Consider the following 15,523-nt stretch of genomic DNA (forward strand, 5'->3'; position numbering starts at 1 on the left):
CCTTGGAGTTCCACCCGGGCAGCAGACAAAGCTCTCTGTCTGCCATTAGCAGAGGGGCCACGCCCAGCATTCACGGCTCCGGGAGAGGCCCGGAGAGAATCCCAGAGGGCGGGGCGACCCCCAGCTGCCGCTGCCCGCCCCGTGGGACTAGGGATAGCTGGAGATCTCGGAGAGGACTGGGGCTGGGGGGATTTCCAGAGACCCAGCTTCGTAGCCTAGGGGGAAACCCTACAGGCTCACAGCAGCCTTAGGGAAAGCCTCTGCACAGCACCAGTAGAAGGCACCCAGCCGCCAGCCACAAGGCTGGAAGACCCCAGGGCAAAAGCAGCATAGCTAGGTGAACTAACCACAGACTGTAGAAGATGCCAATAGCTCTCCTGCGACCCATAGAGGACAAGTGAGATTTGGTGGGTACCGACAGCAACGGAGCGACAAATATAAGTGATCCCACCCCTGGCCACTGGAAAAGCCCATAACACCGTTGCAGACCCCAAGGAGAGAGCACATCTAGGTGGGCTGCAACAGTAGGCACCAGCAGCCTGAAGCCCCCCTGTGACGGCCCCCACGGCAGAGGAGGGAATCCAAAGGGCCACTGTGGCTACGAGGAGGGGCCCAGGCCCAGTTAGCAACTGTGGACAGGGTTCCTGGTTGGTGCAGTATAAACAGCTGCTCCCCCACTGCAGCAGCTGAAACAAGTGAAAGGAGCAACTAAACTCTATCTCCATGCGGAGGCGCAAATCAACTACATCAAGCAATATGAAAAAATACATTAAATCTCCAGAACAGAAAGAAAGTAACAAATACACAGAAAACAATCCCAAAGAAAATGAGATATATAACCTAAATGATGATGACTTCAAAACAGCCATCATTAAAATTCTCAATGAGTTAAGAGAGAATTCTGACCGACAACTCAACGAGTTCAGGAGCTATGTCACAAAAGAGTTTGATACGATAAAGAAGAACCAAACAGAAATATTGGAAATGAAGAACACAATAGAGGAGATTAAGAAAAATCTAGATGCACTGAACAGTAGGGCCGATAATATGGAGGAAAGAATTAGCAATTTGGAAGATGGCAATATAGAATTGCTGCAGGCAGAGGAGGAGAGAGAAGCAAGACTAAAAAGAAATGAAGAAACTCTCCAAGAATTATCAGACACAATTAGGAGATGCAACGTAAGGATTATAGGTATACCAGAGGGAGAAGAGAAGGAGAAAGGGGCAGAAAGCCTATTCAAAGAAATAATGGCTGAGAACTTCCCAAATCTGGTGAGGGAGATGGATCTTCAGGTGACAGAAGCCAATAGATCTCCAAACTTTATCAATGCAAGAAGACCAACTCCACGGCATATAGTAGTGAAGCTAGCAAAAGTCAACGACAAGGAGAAAATACTAAGGACAGCCAGGCAAAAGAAACTAACCTACAAAGGAACCCCCATCAGGCTATCAGCAGATTTCTCAGCAGAAACTTTACAGGCTAGAAGAGAGTGGAATGATATATTCAAAAATCTGAAGGACAAAAATCTACAGCCAGGAATTCTCTACCCAGCAAAAATATGCTTCAAATACGATGGAGAAATAAAAACTTTCGCAGATAAACAAAAATTAAGGGAGTTCATTGCCACAAAACCTCCTCTTCAGGAAATCCTCAGGAAAACCCTCATTCCTGAAAAATCCAAAAAAGGAAAGGGGCTACAAAACCAAGAGCAGAGGAGATAAGTAGAAGGACAACAACAGAGAGTAGCAGCTCTTCATCAGAACAGATTAAACCATGGGACGAGAAACAAAGGAAACTGAAGAAAACCGGAAAACAAGACACAAAATGGTAGTGGTAGGCCCCCACATCTCAATAATCACTCTGAATGTAAATGGATTGAACTCCCCAATCAAAAGACACAGAGTGGCAGGATGGATCAAAGAACAAGATCCAACAATATGCTGCCTCCAGGAAACACACCTCAGCCCCAAAGACAAACACAGACTCAGAGTGAAGGGATGGAGAACAATACTCCAAGCTAATAATGAACAAAAGAAAGCAGGTGTCGCTATACTAATATCAGACAAGGTAGATTTCAAAGCAAAACAGATAAAGAAAGATAAAGAGGGACAGTATATAATGATAAAAGGGACTCTCCACCAAGAAGACATAACACTTATAAATATATACACACCCAACACAGGAGCACCAAAATTTGTAAAGCAACTCTTAATAGAACTAAAAGAAGACATCAACAACAATACAATAATAGTAGGGGACCTCAACACACCATTAACACCAATGGACAGAACATCCAGACAGAAAATCAACAAGGAAATAATAGAATTAAATGAAAAATTAGACCAGATGGACTTAATAGATATATATAGAACACTTCATCCAAAAACAGCAGGTTACACATTCTTCTCAAGTGCACATGGAACATTCTCAAGGATTGACCATATTTTGGGAACCAAAGCAAACATCAATAAATACAAGAGAGTTGAAATAATATCAAGCATCTTTTCTGATCATAATGCTATTAAACTAGAAATCAACTACAAGAAAAAAGCAGAGAAAGGTGCAAAAATGTGGAGACTAAACAACACGCTTCTCAACAAACAATGGATCATTGAAGAAATTAAAGAAGAAATCAAATTTTATCTGGAGACTAATGAAAATGAGAACACGACATACCAAATCATTTGGGATGCAGCAAAAGCAGTCCTAAGAGGGAAATTCATCGCAATACAGGCTCACCTCACTAAACAAGAAAAAGCTCACATAAGCAACCTCAAACGACACCTAACAGAACTAGAAAAAGAAGAACAAACAAAGCCCAGAGTCAGTAGAAGGAGGGAAATAATAAAAATAAGAGCAGAAATAAACGATATTGAAACAAAAAAGACAATAGAAAGGATCAATGAAACAAAGAGTTGGTTCTTCGAAAGAATTAACAAAATTGACAAACCCCTAGCCAGACTCACCAAGAAAAGAAGAGAGAAATTGCAAATTAATAAAATCAGGAATGACAGAGGAGAAATCACAACAGATACCAATGAAATACAAGAGATCATAAGAGAATACTATGAAAAACTATATGCCAACAAATTGAACAACCTGGAAGAAATGGACAAATTCCTAGACTCCTACAATCTCCCCAAACTGAATCAGGAAGAAATGGAGAATCTGAATAGGCCAATCACAAGTAAGGAAATAGAAACGGTAATCAAAAACCTCCCCCAAAACAAGAGTCCAGGACCAGACGGCTTCTCTGGAGAATTCTACCAAACATTCAAAGAAGACTTAATACCTATTCTCCTCAAACTGTTCCAGAAAATTGAGAAAGATGGAGAACTCCCTAACACATTCTATGAAGCCAACATCACTCTGATCCCCAAACCTGACAAGGACAACACAAAGAAGGAGAACTACAGGCCGATATCACTGATGAACATAGATGCAAAAATCCTCAACAAAATTTTGGCAAACCGATTACAGCAATACATCAAAAAGATTATACACCATGATCAAGTGGGATTTATACCAGGGACACAGGGATGGTTCAACATCCGCAAGTCAATCAACGTGATACACTACATCAACAAAATGAAAAACAAAAACCACATGATCATCTCAATAGATGCAGAGAAAGCATTCGACAAGATCCAACACCCATTTATGATAAAAACTCTCAGTAAAATGGGTATAGAAGGAAAGTACCTCAACATAATAAAGGCCATATATGATAGACCCACAGCCAACATCATACTCAATGGACAAAAAATGAAAGCCATCCCTCTGAGGACAGGAACAAGACAAGGGTGCCCACTTTCACCACTCCTATTCAACATAGTACTGGAGGTGCTGGCCAGAGCAATTCGGCAGGAAAAAGAAATAAAAGGAATCCAAATAGGTAACGAAGAAGTAAAACTCTCGTTGTTTGCAGACGACATGATCTTATATATAGAAAACCCCAAAGAATCCACAGAAAAACTATTAGAAATAATCAACAACTACAGCTAAGTAGCAGGGTATAAAATTAACATGCATAAATCAGTAGCATTTCTATACACTAACAATGAACTAACAGAAAAAGAACTCAAGAACTCAATCCCATTCACAATCACAACGAAAAGAATAAAATACCTTGGGATAAACTTAACCAAGGAAGTGAAGGATCTATACAATGAAAACTACAAGACTTTCTAGAAAGAATTTGACGATGACATAAAGAGATGGAAAGACATTCCTTGCACATGGATTGGAAGGATAAACATAGTTAAAATGTCCATACTACCTAAAGCAATATACAGATTCAATGCTATCCCAATCAGAATCCCAAGAACATTCTTCACAGATATTGAACAAACCATCCTAAAATTCATATGGGGCAACAAAAGACCGCGAATTGCTAAAGCAATCCTGAGCAAGAAAAACAAAACCGGCGGAATCACAATCCCTGATTTCAAAACATACTACAAAGCTACAGTGATCAAAACAGCATGGTACTGGTACAAAAACAGGTCCACAGATCAATGGAACAGAATTGAAAGCCCAGAGATAAAACCACACATCTATGGACAGCTAATCTTCGACAAAGGAGCAGAGGGCCTACGATGGAGAAAAGAAAGTCTCTTCAACAAATGGTGCTGGCAAAACTGGACAGCCACATGCAAAAGATTGAAAATTGACCAGTCTTTTTCACCACACACCAAAATAAACTCAAAATGGATCAAAGACCTAAAGATTAGGCCTGAGACAATAAGTCTTTTGGAAGAGAATATAGGCAGTACACTCTTTGACATCAGTTTCAAAAGAATCTTTTCGGACACTGTAACTCCTCAGTTGAGGGAAACAATAGAAAGAATAAACAAATGGGACTTCATCAGACTAAAGAGCTTCTTCAAGGCAAGGGAAAACAGGATTGAAACAAAAAAACAGCTCACTAATTGGGAAAAAATATTTACAAGCCACTTATCCGACAAAGGGTTAATCTCCATAATATACAAAGAACTCACACTGCTTAACAACAAAAAAACAAACAACCCGATCAAAAAATGGGCAGAGGACATGAACAGACATTTCTCAAAAGAAGATATGAATATGGCCAATAGACACATGAAAAGATGTTCATCATCGCTAATCATCAGGGAAATGCAAATCAAAACTACACTAAGATATCACCTTACCCCCGTTAGATTGGCAAAAACATCCAAAACCAAGAACGACAAATGTTGGAGAGGTTGTGGAGAAAGAGGAACCCTCATACACTGTTGGTGGGAATGCAAACTGGTACAGCCACTATGGAAAACAGTATGGAGATTTCTCAAAAAGTTAAAAATAGAAATACCCTATGACCCAGCCATCCCATTACTGGGTATCTATCCTAAGAACCTGATATCAGATATCTCAAGAGTCCGTTGCACCCCTATGTTCATCGCAGCATTATTTACAATAGCCAAGATGTGGAACCAGCCTACATGCCCAGAAACTGATGATTGGATAAAGAAGATGTGGTATATATACACAATGGAATACTACTCAGCCATAAAAAAAGACAAAATTGGCCCATTCACAACAACGTGGATGGACCTCGAGGGTATTATGTTAAGCGAAATAAGCCAGTCAGAGAAAGACGAACTCTATATGACTCCACTCATAGGTGGAAATTAGTATAATGATAAGGAGATCTGATCGGTGGTTACCAGGGAAAAGGGGGGGTGGGGGGAGGGTATGGAGGGGGAAGTGGTGTACCCACAACATGACTAACAAAAATGTACAACTGAAATCTCACAAGGTTGTAATCTATCATAACATTAATAAAAAAAAAAACAGTCTGTACAGTTTCTGTTACCACTTTCGAGAGTATTCTTCTTTACCCATGGAATCCACAAAATTTAATTTAAATAAGCAATGCAACTTTCCAGGATATTTGAAGAAGAAGGCTAGCTTCTAAAAACTCCTCCATGTAGTATACCCTTAGGAGGGAAATGCAATCTTTGATATTCTAATTCTCAATTCTTTTCTTTTTTTTTTTTGATGAGGAAGTTTGGCCCTGAGCTAACATCTGTGCCACTCTTCCTCTGTTTTGTATGTGGGATACCCCCACAGCACAGCCTGATGAACAATGTATAGGTCCATGCCCGGGATCCAAACCTGTGAACCCCAGACCACCAAAGTGGAGTGTGTGAACTTAACCACTATACCACCAGGCTGGCCCCTAGATCTCAATTCTTTTTTTTTTTTTTAATTGAGGTAGAACTGACATAAAACATTATATTAGTTTCAGGTGTACAATGTAATGATTCAATATTTGTTTATGTTGCAAAATGGCCATCACAATAAGTCTAGTTAACATCTGTCACCAATTTTTTTCCCTTGTGATGAGAACTTTTAAGATCTACTTCTTAGCAACTTTCAAATATGCAATACAATATTATTAACTACAGTTACCATGCTGTTCACCCCATGACTTATTCATTTTATAAATAAGTTGGGGCCAGCCCTGTGGCTGAGTGGTTAAGTTCATGCACTCTGCTTCAGTGGCCTGGGGTTTCACAGGTTCAGATTCTGGGCGCCAACCTAGCACCACTCATCAAGCCATGCTGAGGCGGCATCCCACATGCCACAACTAGAAGGACCCACAACTACAAATATAAACAACTAGGTACCAGGGGGCTTTGGGGAGAAAGAAAAATAAAATCTTTAAAAAAAAAGGTCACCCCATGACTTATTTATTTTATAACTGGAACTTGTGCCTTTTGACCTCCTTCACCCATTTCACCCATGCCCAGCACCCCCTTCTGACAGCCACCAATCTGTTGTCTGTATCTGTCTAGCTCTCAGTTCTGACATTCACATGCTAGGCATTTAAGCCTGACATGGTCACAAACTCCACAAATTGTGTTCAGCAGCTTCTCCTCTTGGAGACCCTGGGAGGTTAGGTGTGCCCACAAATTCTTGTCTTGCCTTCTTCTGGGGCTTCCTGACTCTATAACGGGAACCCCTCTTATGTCTAGGGTTCTTCAAATTCCATCCTAAAAACCCTTGGGATGCTGGAACTTGTGGTTCCTACCCAGAGTGTGCGCAGGACTATTGTCACAAAAGATTTACATTTTGAAATTTGAGAGAAAATACTCGTATATCACAAAAAAGAAAGTATACAATTCTAAAAATTTTGAATTATGTAAATAGGAATTAAAAAATATTCCTTGTCCATTCTTCCGATTTCATTCTCTATCAGAAGTAGTCTTTGTTAAGTATGGTGTGTACCCTTTTCAACTCTTTCCTATATTGCTACATTTCCTATGGTTCTATAAATATCTGTCTCGTTTTCTCTGCATTTGTAACACACACACACATACTAATTTTTGTTTTTTTAAACCAAAAATGGCTGCATAGTATTCCATTGCATAGATGTGTTACAATACATTTCACCATTTTCTATTGTTGCTCATTTTTTGTAATATTCTCTTTTTTGCTGTTATAGCTGCTGTTGCAGTTAACATCCAAATGCAGATATCTTTGTATTCTATGGACTGTCTTGTTTATTTATTCTTTTTTTTATTGAAGTATAATTTACATACAATATTGTATTAGTTTTAGGTGTATATCACACTGATTTGACATTTATTTACATTTCAAATGCTCACCCTAAGACTAGCTACCATCTGTCATCATACAAAGTTATCACAATATTGTTGACTATATTCCCTGTGGTGTACATTACATCCCATGCCTTCTTTATTTTATGACTGAAAGTTTATACTTCCTAATCCCCTTCACCTGCTTCACCCTTCCCCTCTCTCCCAACCCCTCTGGTAACCATCAATCTGTTCTCTGTATCTACAAGTCTGTTTCTTGTTTGTTTGTTAATATTTGCTTTGTTTTGTTTAGATTTCACATACAAGTGAAATAGAATACCATAGTCTTCTTTGTCTGTCTGGCTTATTTCACTTAGCATAATATACTCTAGATTGATCCATGTTGTCACAAATGAGAGGATTTCGTTCTTTTTTATGGCTGAGTAATATTCTATTGTGTATATATCTACATCTATATCTGTATCTACATATCACATCTTCTTTATCCATCCATCTACTGATGGACACTTAGGTTGCTTCCATATCTTGGCTATTGTAAATAGTGCTTCAATGAACATAGAGGTGCATATATATTTTTGAATTAGTGTTTTGATTTTTTTCAGATAAATACCCAGAAGTGGTATTGCTGGATCATATGGTAGTTCTATTTTTAATTTTTTGAGGAGCATCCATACTGTTTTCTATAGTGACTGCACCAATTTACATTCCCATCAATAGTAAATGAGGGTTCTCTCTTCTCCAGGTCCTCACCAAAACTTGTTATTTGTTGTCTTTTTGATAACAGCCATTCTGACAAGTGTGAGGTATCTTATTGTGGTTTTGATTTGCATTTCCCTGATGATTAGCGATGTTGACTAGTTGATCAGTACCTGTTGGTCATCTGTATGTCTTCTTTGGAAAAATGTGAGATTGACATCATATCAAGCATCTTTTCTGGCCACAATGGTATGTAACTAGAAATAAATTACAGGAAGAAAACTGGGAAAAACACCAACACATAGAGGCTGAAGAACATGCTATTAAGTAAACAGTGGGTCAATGAAGAAATCAAAGAGGAAATCAAACATACCTTGAGACAAATGAAAATGGAAATGCAAATGGTCCAGAATCTATGAGATGCAGCAAAAGCAGTTCTAAGAGAGAAGCTTATAGCAATACAGGCCTATTGCAGGAAACAAGAAAAATCTCAAATATACAATCTAACTTTACATCTAAAGTATCTACAGACTGTTTTAAATTGGGGTGGCTGTGAGAAGTGAGGAAAATTGCATGGCATGGTACCCAACATTTAAGCCTTTATCAGTATTACATTGTGGATGACGCTTTGTGGCTTTGAGCAGAGATGAGACAATGACTAATGCTTCCAGCACTTTGGAGGAGCCCCTGCTCTAGGCTCCAACTGAATATGTATTTTTAAAACCTCCTGTCAATGGAGCACAATGGTGGTGGGGAGATAGTCCGTAACTCCCCACTAGTTTACATTCTCCTGCACTCTTAGAGTTTTCTCTGAGAGTGTTATATGGTCATCACCTCAAGAAAGCTATAGCTATTCAGTGACTCTCTACCCCTTTTCTTCATATTTATCTTTTAAAATAGTATTTAATTTCTTCATAGAAAACGTGCCATTTTTCTCTTTTCTTTCCATGTCTTTCCTTTCCTTTTTCTTCCCTTCTTTCCTTTTTTCCCTCGCTCCCTCCCTTCTTCCTCTTTTCTTTCCTCCACTTTGAGAGCACAACTTTATGTATCTTTCAGGCTTCTCTTTGGAATGCTCCCATTGGAATTACATTTTTTTCTGGGAAATTCTGAGTTTAAAATAAAAATAAACAGGTGGCCAGTATGTTATTTCTCTGCTATCTCCTTTTTAGTAAGTAAGGATTGGTGGAATCCCAGGGGGTTACCAGCTCTCAGCAGGGAGCTATAATGCAAACATGTTCCAAGATTTCCTCTTAGGACTCTGCTAAGACAAAGATGACTGTGTCTGGTGACAGGAAGCTATAGGGATCCTGGGAATTACCAGCTTAATGGTGTGGTTTCAAAGTGGCTCACCTTCTAGGGTGAATCTTTCCTAGAATGTACAGAGACAGTAGTTTGACCAAGACTGTAAAGTTAAGAAAAATGGTTGCAGTAATCCTTGCTGATTAAATAGAGCTAGAGGGATGGTAGGGATATAAAGAGAGGATGAGTCTTGAGATGGAGGCAAAGAAAAGTAACGCTGTGTCATAGAATTCACAGGTTAGCAGATGTTTGCAGGAACATAGTTTAACCTGGATATTTCCTATTCTGGATATATCAAATCCCATGATAATAGAATTTTGTTCTGTTTATAGGGATAAGTTATAAAATGATTAGCTGTTTAACAAATTTTTTTCTGCTGTGTCACTACTATATATGTGACACAGGCAACGTGTTAGAACAAACAAATCAACTTTTTCTTTAATGAGTAAACTGATCAGATCGTATATGGTTGACTTGTCCACTCACCTTAACTACAAAATAACAAGATTTGGTTCAGTTGTTTATTCACTAAAAGTGGCCCATTAGGACTGGCTATTTGGAAATCAATTTGCAGCTGGGGCATTTTTCATTGAGACAGCTAGACAACCTCAGAATCATCACCCTATAACAGTCTCTGATCTTCTGTGTAGAAATAATCACAGCTTGTGTGGATGAAGCTAGACAGTGAAGCATGTTGCCCTGCTTTGTTTCCCAGAATCCAAGATATAACAGATTAAACCAAAGCCATAATCAGGATGTTCCTGATCCTGTCTGTAATTTGCCTTTATTGTTCTGCAAGAGGAAGCCTCACACATGGAAAACCATATGCTCTTTCTCTTCTCAACTTGTGATGTCTCATCTGGGAGTGGTTTGAACCCCATCCCTCAACATTTCTTTTATGACTCCAAGATTAAAAGCCCATTTTCAATCTTATTTTTATTGTATCTTTTGGGAGAGGCACAGAAACAGTAACTCTTAGCAGGGGAGGGAATTGTATGCCATCTGAGCTGGAAACAGATGCTGATGTCAACCTATTATCAAGATCACTAGCAAGGATATATACAGTATTTCTGTATCTTTCAAAGTGAGGTTGCCCCTGACAATTAAAGAAAGGGGAAATTACCTCAATATAACCCCCCAATTACCATTTCCATGTGTTATATAATAACATTCTTCTTTGATCAAAATAGAACACTTAGTTGATTGCTCAATCAAAAAAAAGTCCGTTTAAGTGGAGAATCATAAAATATAGCTTACACAAATTTTACAGGCTTTATTTAAACTGGAAACCCATAATCATACACTAATTCACAAGCCTTGTGAAGTAAGTCAAGACCTTGTCCTTGAGCTCAGACTTGCCGATTAATGTTCTTCCTTGGCTCTTTGGAACAAGTGAAATGCATACAGCATCATTTACAATGTTCAGAGTCAGTTTCTTAAGTGAAGGGAGAACTTACAGAAATTTACAAGGCAATCTGAGATCAGTATTCGTCTAGATTTTTATGATTTTCCCCCTTTTCGATCCTTTACAGTTGTCTTGCTCACACTTAATATGAAAGCATTTTTGAAGCAACATTTTTATTGGTTTTTCAACACATTTGATGTGGCTTTTGTCAAAATAGATCTTATGCTCTTTGTATTTATATAAGTTCCTTTCAATAATACTTAGTTAAATTACATAATTACGGTAACAAGTACAACTGGCAACACTGGGTTTAGGAACAGGAACCTCTGTGTCTTGCTGAGCATCTGACTCAGGGGCTTGGGCAGAATTGTATGGGGACACTATTGGGTGGTCTATGAGTTACGAGAACTTGGCATTGCATGGGTACCAAACAGTGCGTTTTACAGAGGGCAATGAGAGTCCCGGTTACTCTTTCTTGGTTGGATGGAGGCTGGTTTGGAGAGGGTTTTTGAATCAGTATCATCAAGTATGTAGGTCCTTGAATGTCAACGAGCAACTCTTCCATATTCTTTCATTGCGTCAACGTACAGAATGGTTGCCCTTAGATAATGCCTCTTGACTTTACACAATTGCAATGCTGAGTCCTCTACAATTTGGTCTTGTCTTAGGGAGTCAGTGAGTCTTTATTCAGGCAATAGAAATGTATAAATTAGTGAAATCTGTGTATTAAAACACTTCTGAGTGCAGGGTAACTCAAACTCCTTTTATTCATTTTTTTCTTTGTTCCTAAAAGACGTTTGTATTATAAACAATGGGAAATCTCTGTGTTGAACAATAAAGGTAAAAAAAACCCCCACAAACCCTCAGTGTAACTTAATGTTGGAAATCAATACTGTATGTCCCTGATTGAATGGAGAGGTGGAGATGAAGACATTTATTGCCCCAGGTGGACTAGAAAATGTTGGTGCCTGTAAGCCTACAGTCAGTCACAGAATAGCCAGTCACTACGTATTTTCATTGCTCCTAATATTTCACAGCTCTAGGCTACTGCCTGTTCTGCCTAATGATAGGGCCAACCTTGACTGGGAGCCCTCTGAACCCTCCCTAGGGGCCCCCCCAGGGCTGGTTCACCCCTTGACATCAGCCTTCACAGTATACGAAATAGAAATCCTAATGAAAGAACAGCGGCCTGAGATGTTGCTGTGAGCTCGTCTGGCTAAACTCCTAACATTTGATGATGGTATTTGATTTTTAAGTCATTCTGAACTCTGTCTGCAACTTTGCTCCTTTTTATCTTTTCTCGGCATCACAACCTTTACTACAAAGCTTATTTCAGGGAAAAATCTCTTAGAATTCAAATCACTCCTGCTACACGTTAGTCTGTTTGTTTGGGATACCAGCTTACAAGATGTCCTTTGAATGATTGCTTTTAGTGAAATCAAAGTGACTTGAGGAGCAAAAACTTTGAAAACTGAATATGCGTTTTATACTACTTCGGGTTTCCTCTAGCAACTTGGTGGGATGATTGTGAAAACGGAATCGTTAGGAACGGAAAGAGCTGAGGCCTGTGTTCTAGACTGTTGGCAGAGTTCTAAATTAGCCCAGAGTAGGTGCTCAGAGGAAGTAGTCATTTTGTGAGACTTCAGGAGCAACCTGGAGCCAGGTCTGTGCTTCAAGAATATTTTCAAATTGGACTGACGGGTATTTTTTGTTGTTGTCATCAGATGCCTCACGGCTGCAGTCGTGAGAGCAGTTTCTCGTCCTACAGCTTTTTTCCTTACTTACTTTTGGGGCAACTCTTTAAGTGGTGGTATCTTTTGGGAGATTTCTGGGGGTTACTATAGGAAGGACAGAAGACCCCTGCCGTCCATGCGGGGCATCCGCCGAGGATGCTGGCCCGACTTCCTCCGCCAGCAAACTCTCCGGAGCCGGTCTGGCTCTAATGGATGTGCCTCGTCTTGGTGAGAAAAGGAATCTGCAGTACAAATCTATAGAATGATGCTGCCTTCCCATTCTTTCCACTTGAGTGAACGAATGTCTTACAATGACTTACAGTAGCAAAACTTACCAGATGTCCACTTGTCACCTCTAATAATAACAATGAGCACTTACTATGGCCAAAGTATGGCATCTCTTCAATTCCTGGAATTGAAAAGGCACATATTACATATTTGTCTTTCCTTCTTCATCTTCTCCCCAAAGCCCCCCAGCACATAGTGGCATATTCTAGTTGTAGGTCCTTCTGGTTGTGGCATGTGGGATGCCACTTCAGCATGGCCTGATGAGCTGTGCTAGGTCCCCGCCGGGGATCTGAAACTGTGTGAATCGGTGGGCTGAAACGAAGCATCCACACTTAACCACTTGGCCGTGGGGCGGCCCCAAAAGGCAAATATTTTTAATTATTGTATTCTTAACAGATCAACTTCCATGCGCTGAACAGATATCACATCTCTATCGTCATGGTGTATTTATTCAGCATAAGAAAAAGGAAGAGAAATTAGTAACTATTGTCTCACAGGTAGGAAAGAGAATGGAGAATAGAGAATATCTTATAATAATATAAAGTATAAACCCAAATGAGGGGAAAACTGTTCTTCCTTGTGAAATAAGTGCCAGCTCAACTGGTCACTGCAGATGTGAATCTTTGGTACTTACGGTGAACCAGGTTTGGTGAGGCTACCGTATGCAGTGAGTTTTTCTTTGGTCTCCTTGCAAGTGGGCTCCCTGGCTGGCAGGGGCTGGCACACCTTCTGTGGCCCAACTTCTCTCTGGGCTTGCTTTCTGAAGCAGTGTCACAGCCCGCACTTGGACAGGCTGGCCATCCCAAGAAATGAGAGCCATTTTCTTTGCAAGTGTTTGCCAGGGTGTGGCCTAACAGGAAGAATGATTTCATATATAATTGTGTAACATTGTGATGAATGTTTTTAAACAAAAAATACCCTGAAGATATAGGATTGCCAAGCTCAAAAGTGATCCAGATGGATTTTCTGACCCCTTTCTGCACCAACGTTTTCTTTATGTTCTTGGAAATAGCTGGAGAGATTTTTATATCCCTTCACATTTCAATCCTGGGACTCAGAAAGTATCTCTCTTGTGCCTTAAAGAGCAACGTGTGCCACTATTAAATTTGAACTGTCTGGACAACTGTGAAGATGGAAAAGAAATACCACGCTTGGAACATTTTCATTTTGTTGTGTGTATTCCTTATGGTGAAGCTGGTATGAATTCTCTCTAAAAAGATGTTGTGCTGCTGTTTCTCTGAGGCAAAACCTGAGGGCGAATATCCCAACCCGTCACCCCAGCACATCCTTTCTGATCTTGGCAAGTCCTTTTGTCCTTAACTCTGTTGTGTATAATCACAAAAGATTGCTATTTATCTGAATCTTTAAAAAAAATACAATATATGAACTGATTCTCAGAAGTTGTAGGAAAACAGCATTCCATTGTAACAGAGTTTCTACCTCTGCCCCCACCCCCATTTTCAGTTTCCATGGCAACAGTTTGCTCCGATGGCACCTCCAGGATTATTGCTATCATCACAGTTATTTCTTCTGATTCCTGTTGTTGCTTATTGTCATCAACATCGTTTTCACTGTAGGTTAGTCACATCCTGACCTTTAACACCTGGCTTCTGGGGAACTGTTCTCAAAACAGCTGAAAAGTGAAAAAAATTAGAATGTAAATCCCGAGAAATTACCAGTAGTGCAATTATCCTACATCGGGTTTATTTTTTTCCTTTCCCCTTTTTATTTTCCCACTAAAGTCCTTGTAATTGTTCCAGAATATATGTGGATAAGGTTGTCATAATACCAAGATATAAGTGGTTGTTGCTACTGCTATTATTTTGCTTTTAGAGAAGGAATGTGTGTGTGTATGTGCGTACGTGTGTGTCAGGGCAGGGGGAAATTGTACATCCAAATCTGTCTAATGTTACTAAAGGAAATTTTCATTAAATGTTGGAAACTAGTTGTTTAGAGACTGAGTTTTAATAGAAAATTATCTACCAACTTTATCGCATCTACAGCAACCCTTTGACCCTCCTGGATGCTGAGTGGGGAATAGGCTTCATTTGGGGCGACCCTAGGTCAGCTGGGATGCCCTGTACCTTTGAGATCTGCTTAGATTTGGCTTGAAAGCCTGCCTCCCAGGTCTTGAGAGTCCAGAGCATTCATTTTAATTTCTGCAAGTCCCCACAGCTGTCTTTTTTATGCTTTTCTATCTCTGGGCCCCGTGTTGATACTGGCTGCTTCTGCTGGCTTTAGTAAAACTTTGGATGCAGAATTCAGCATCATAAAAACTCATATCAAGCTAGCTTGCCATCTTGCCCTCCGTCCTTCCTTTCTCTTTTGTGGCAGGACACACACACACACACACGCACACACACACACACACGCACACGCACACGCACACGCATGTGTGCGACTTTGAGCATTTGGTAGGTCACTAGGAGGAATCACATCTCAGGGGAACAGCCTCCCACCACCTAGCTCCGAGCTCCCACCTCTTTCTTCCTCTCTTTTTGTTACCTCTTCTCCT

The 15,523-nt window shown here is 39.9% G+C and overlaps 1 protein-coding gene and 1 long non-coding RNA gene across 6 annotated transcripts in view; one reads left to right on the top strand and one right to left on the bottom strand.

Moving 5' to 3' along the window:
* Nucleotides 1-15,523, top strand: part of LOC111774724 (uncharacterized) — a 253,232-nt gene that overhangs the window by 149,798 nt on the left and 87,911 nt on the right. The gene's annotated exons all lie outside the window — the stretch shown is intronic.
* The window catches only part of AQP4 (aquaporin 4), a 29,724-nt gene continuing 25,041 nt past the window's right edge, over nucleotides 10,841-15,523 (bottom strand). For 3 of the 4 annotated variants that reach the window (XM_014727746.3, XM_070275603.1, XM_070275604.1), the window contains exon 6: nucleotides 13,350-14,641. In XM_014727746.3, coding sequence (XP_014583232.1) covers nucleotides 14,633-14,641 — 9 coding nt within the window. In that variant the 3' untranslated portion in view covers nucleotides 13,350-14,632. Of the gene's footprint in view, nucleotides 14,642-15,523 lie in introns of all 4 variants that reach the window. The other variant, XM_070275602.1, reaches the window with a different exon arrangement.

Source organism: Equus caballus, chromosome 8, assembly GCF_041296265.1.
Source record: "Equus caballus isolate H_3958 breed thoroughbred chromosome 8, TB-T2T, whole genome shotgun sequence".
Lineage (NCBI taxonomy): Eukaryota > Metazoa > Chordata > Mammalia > Perissodactyla > Equidae > Equus > Equus caballus.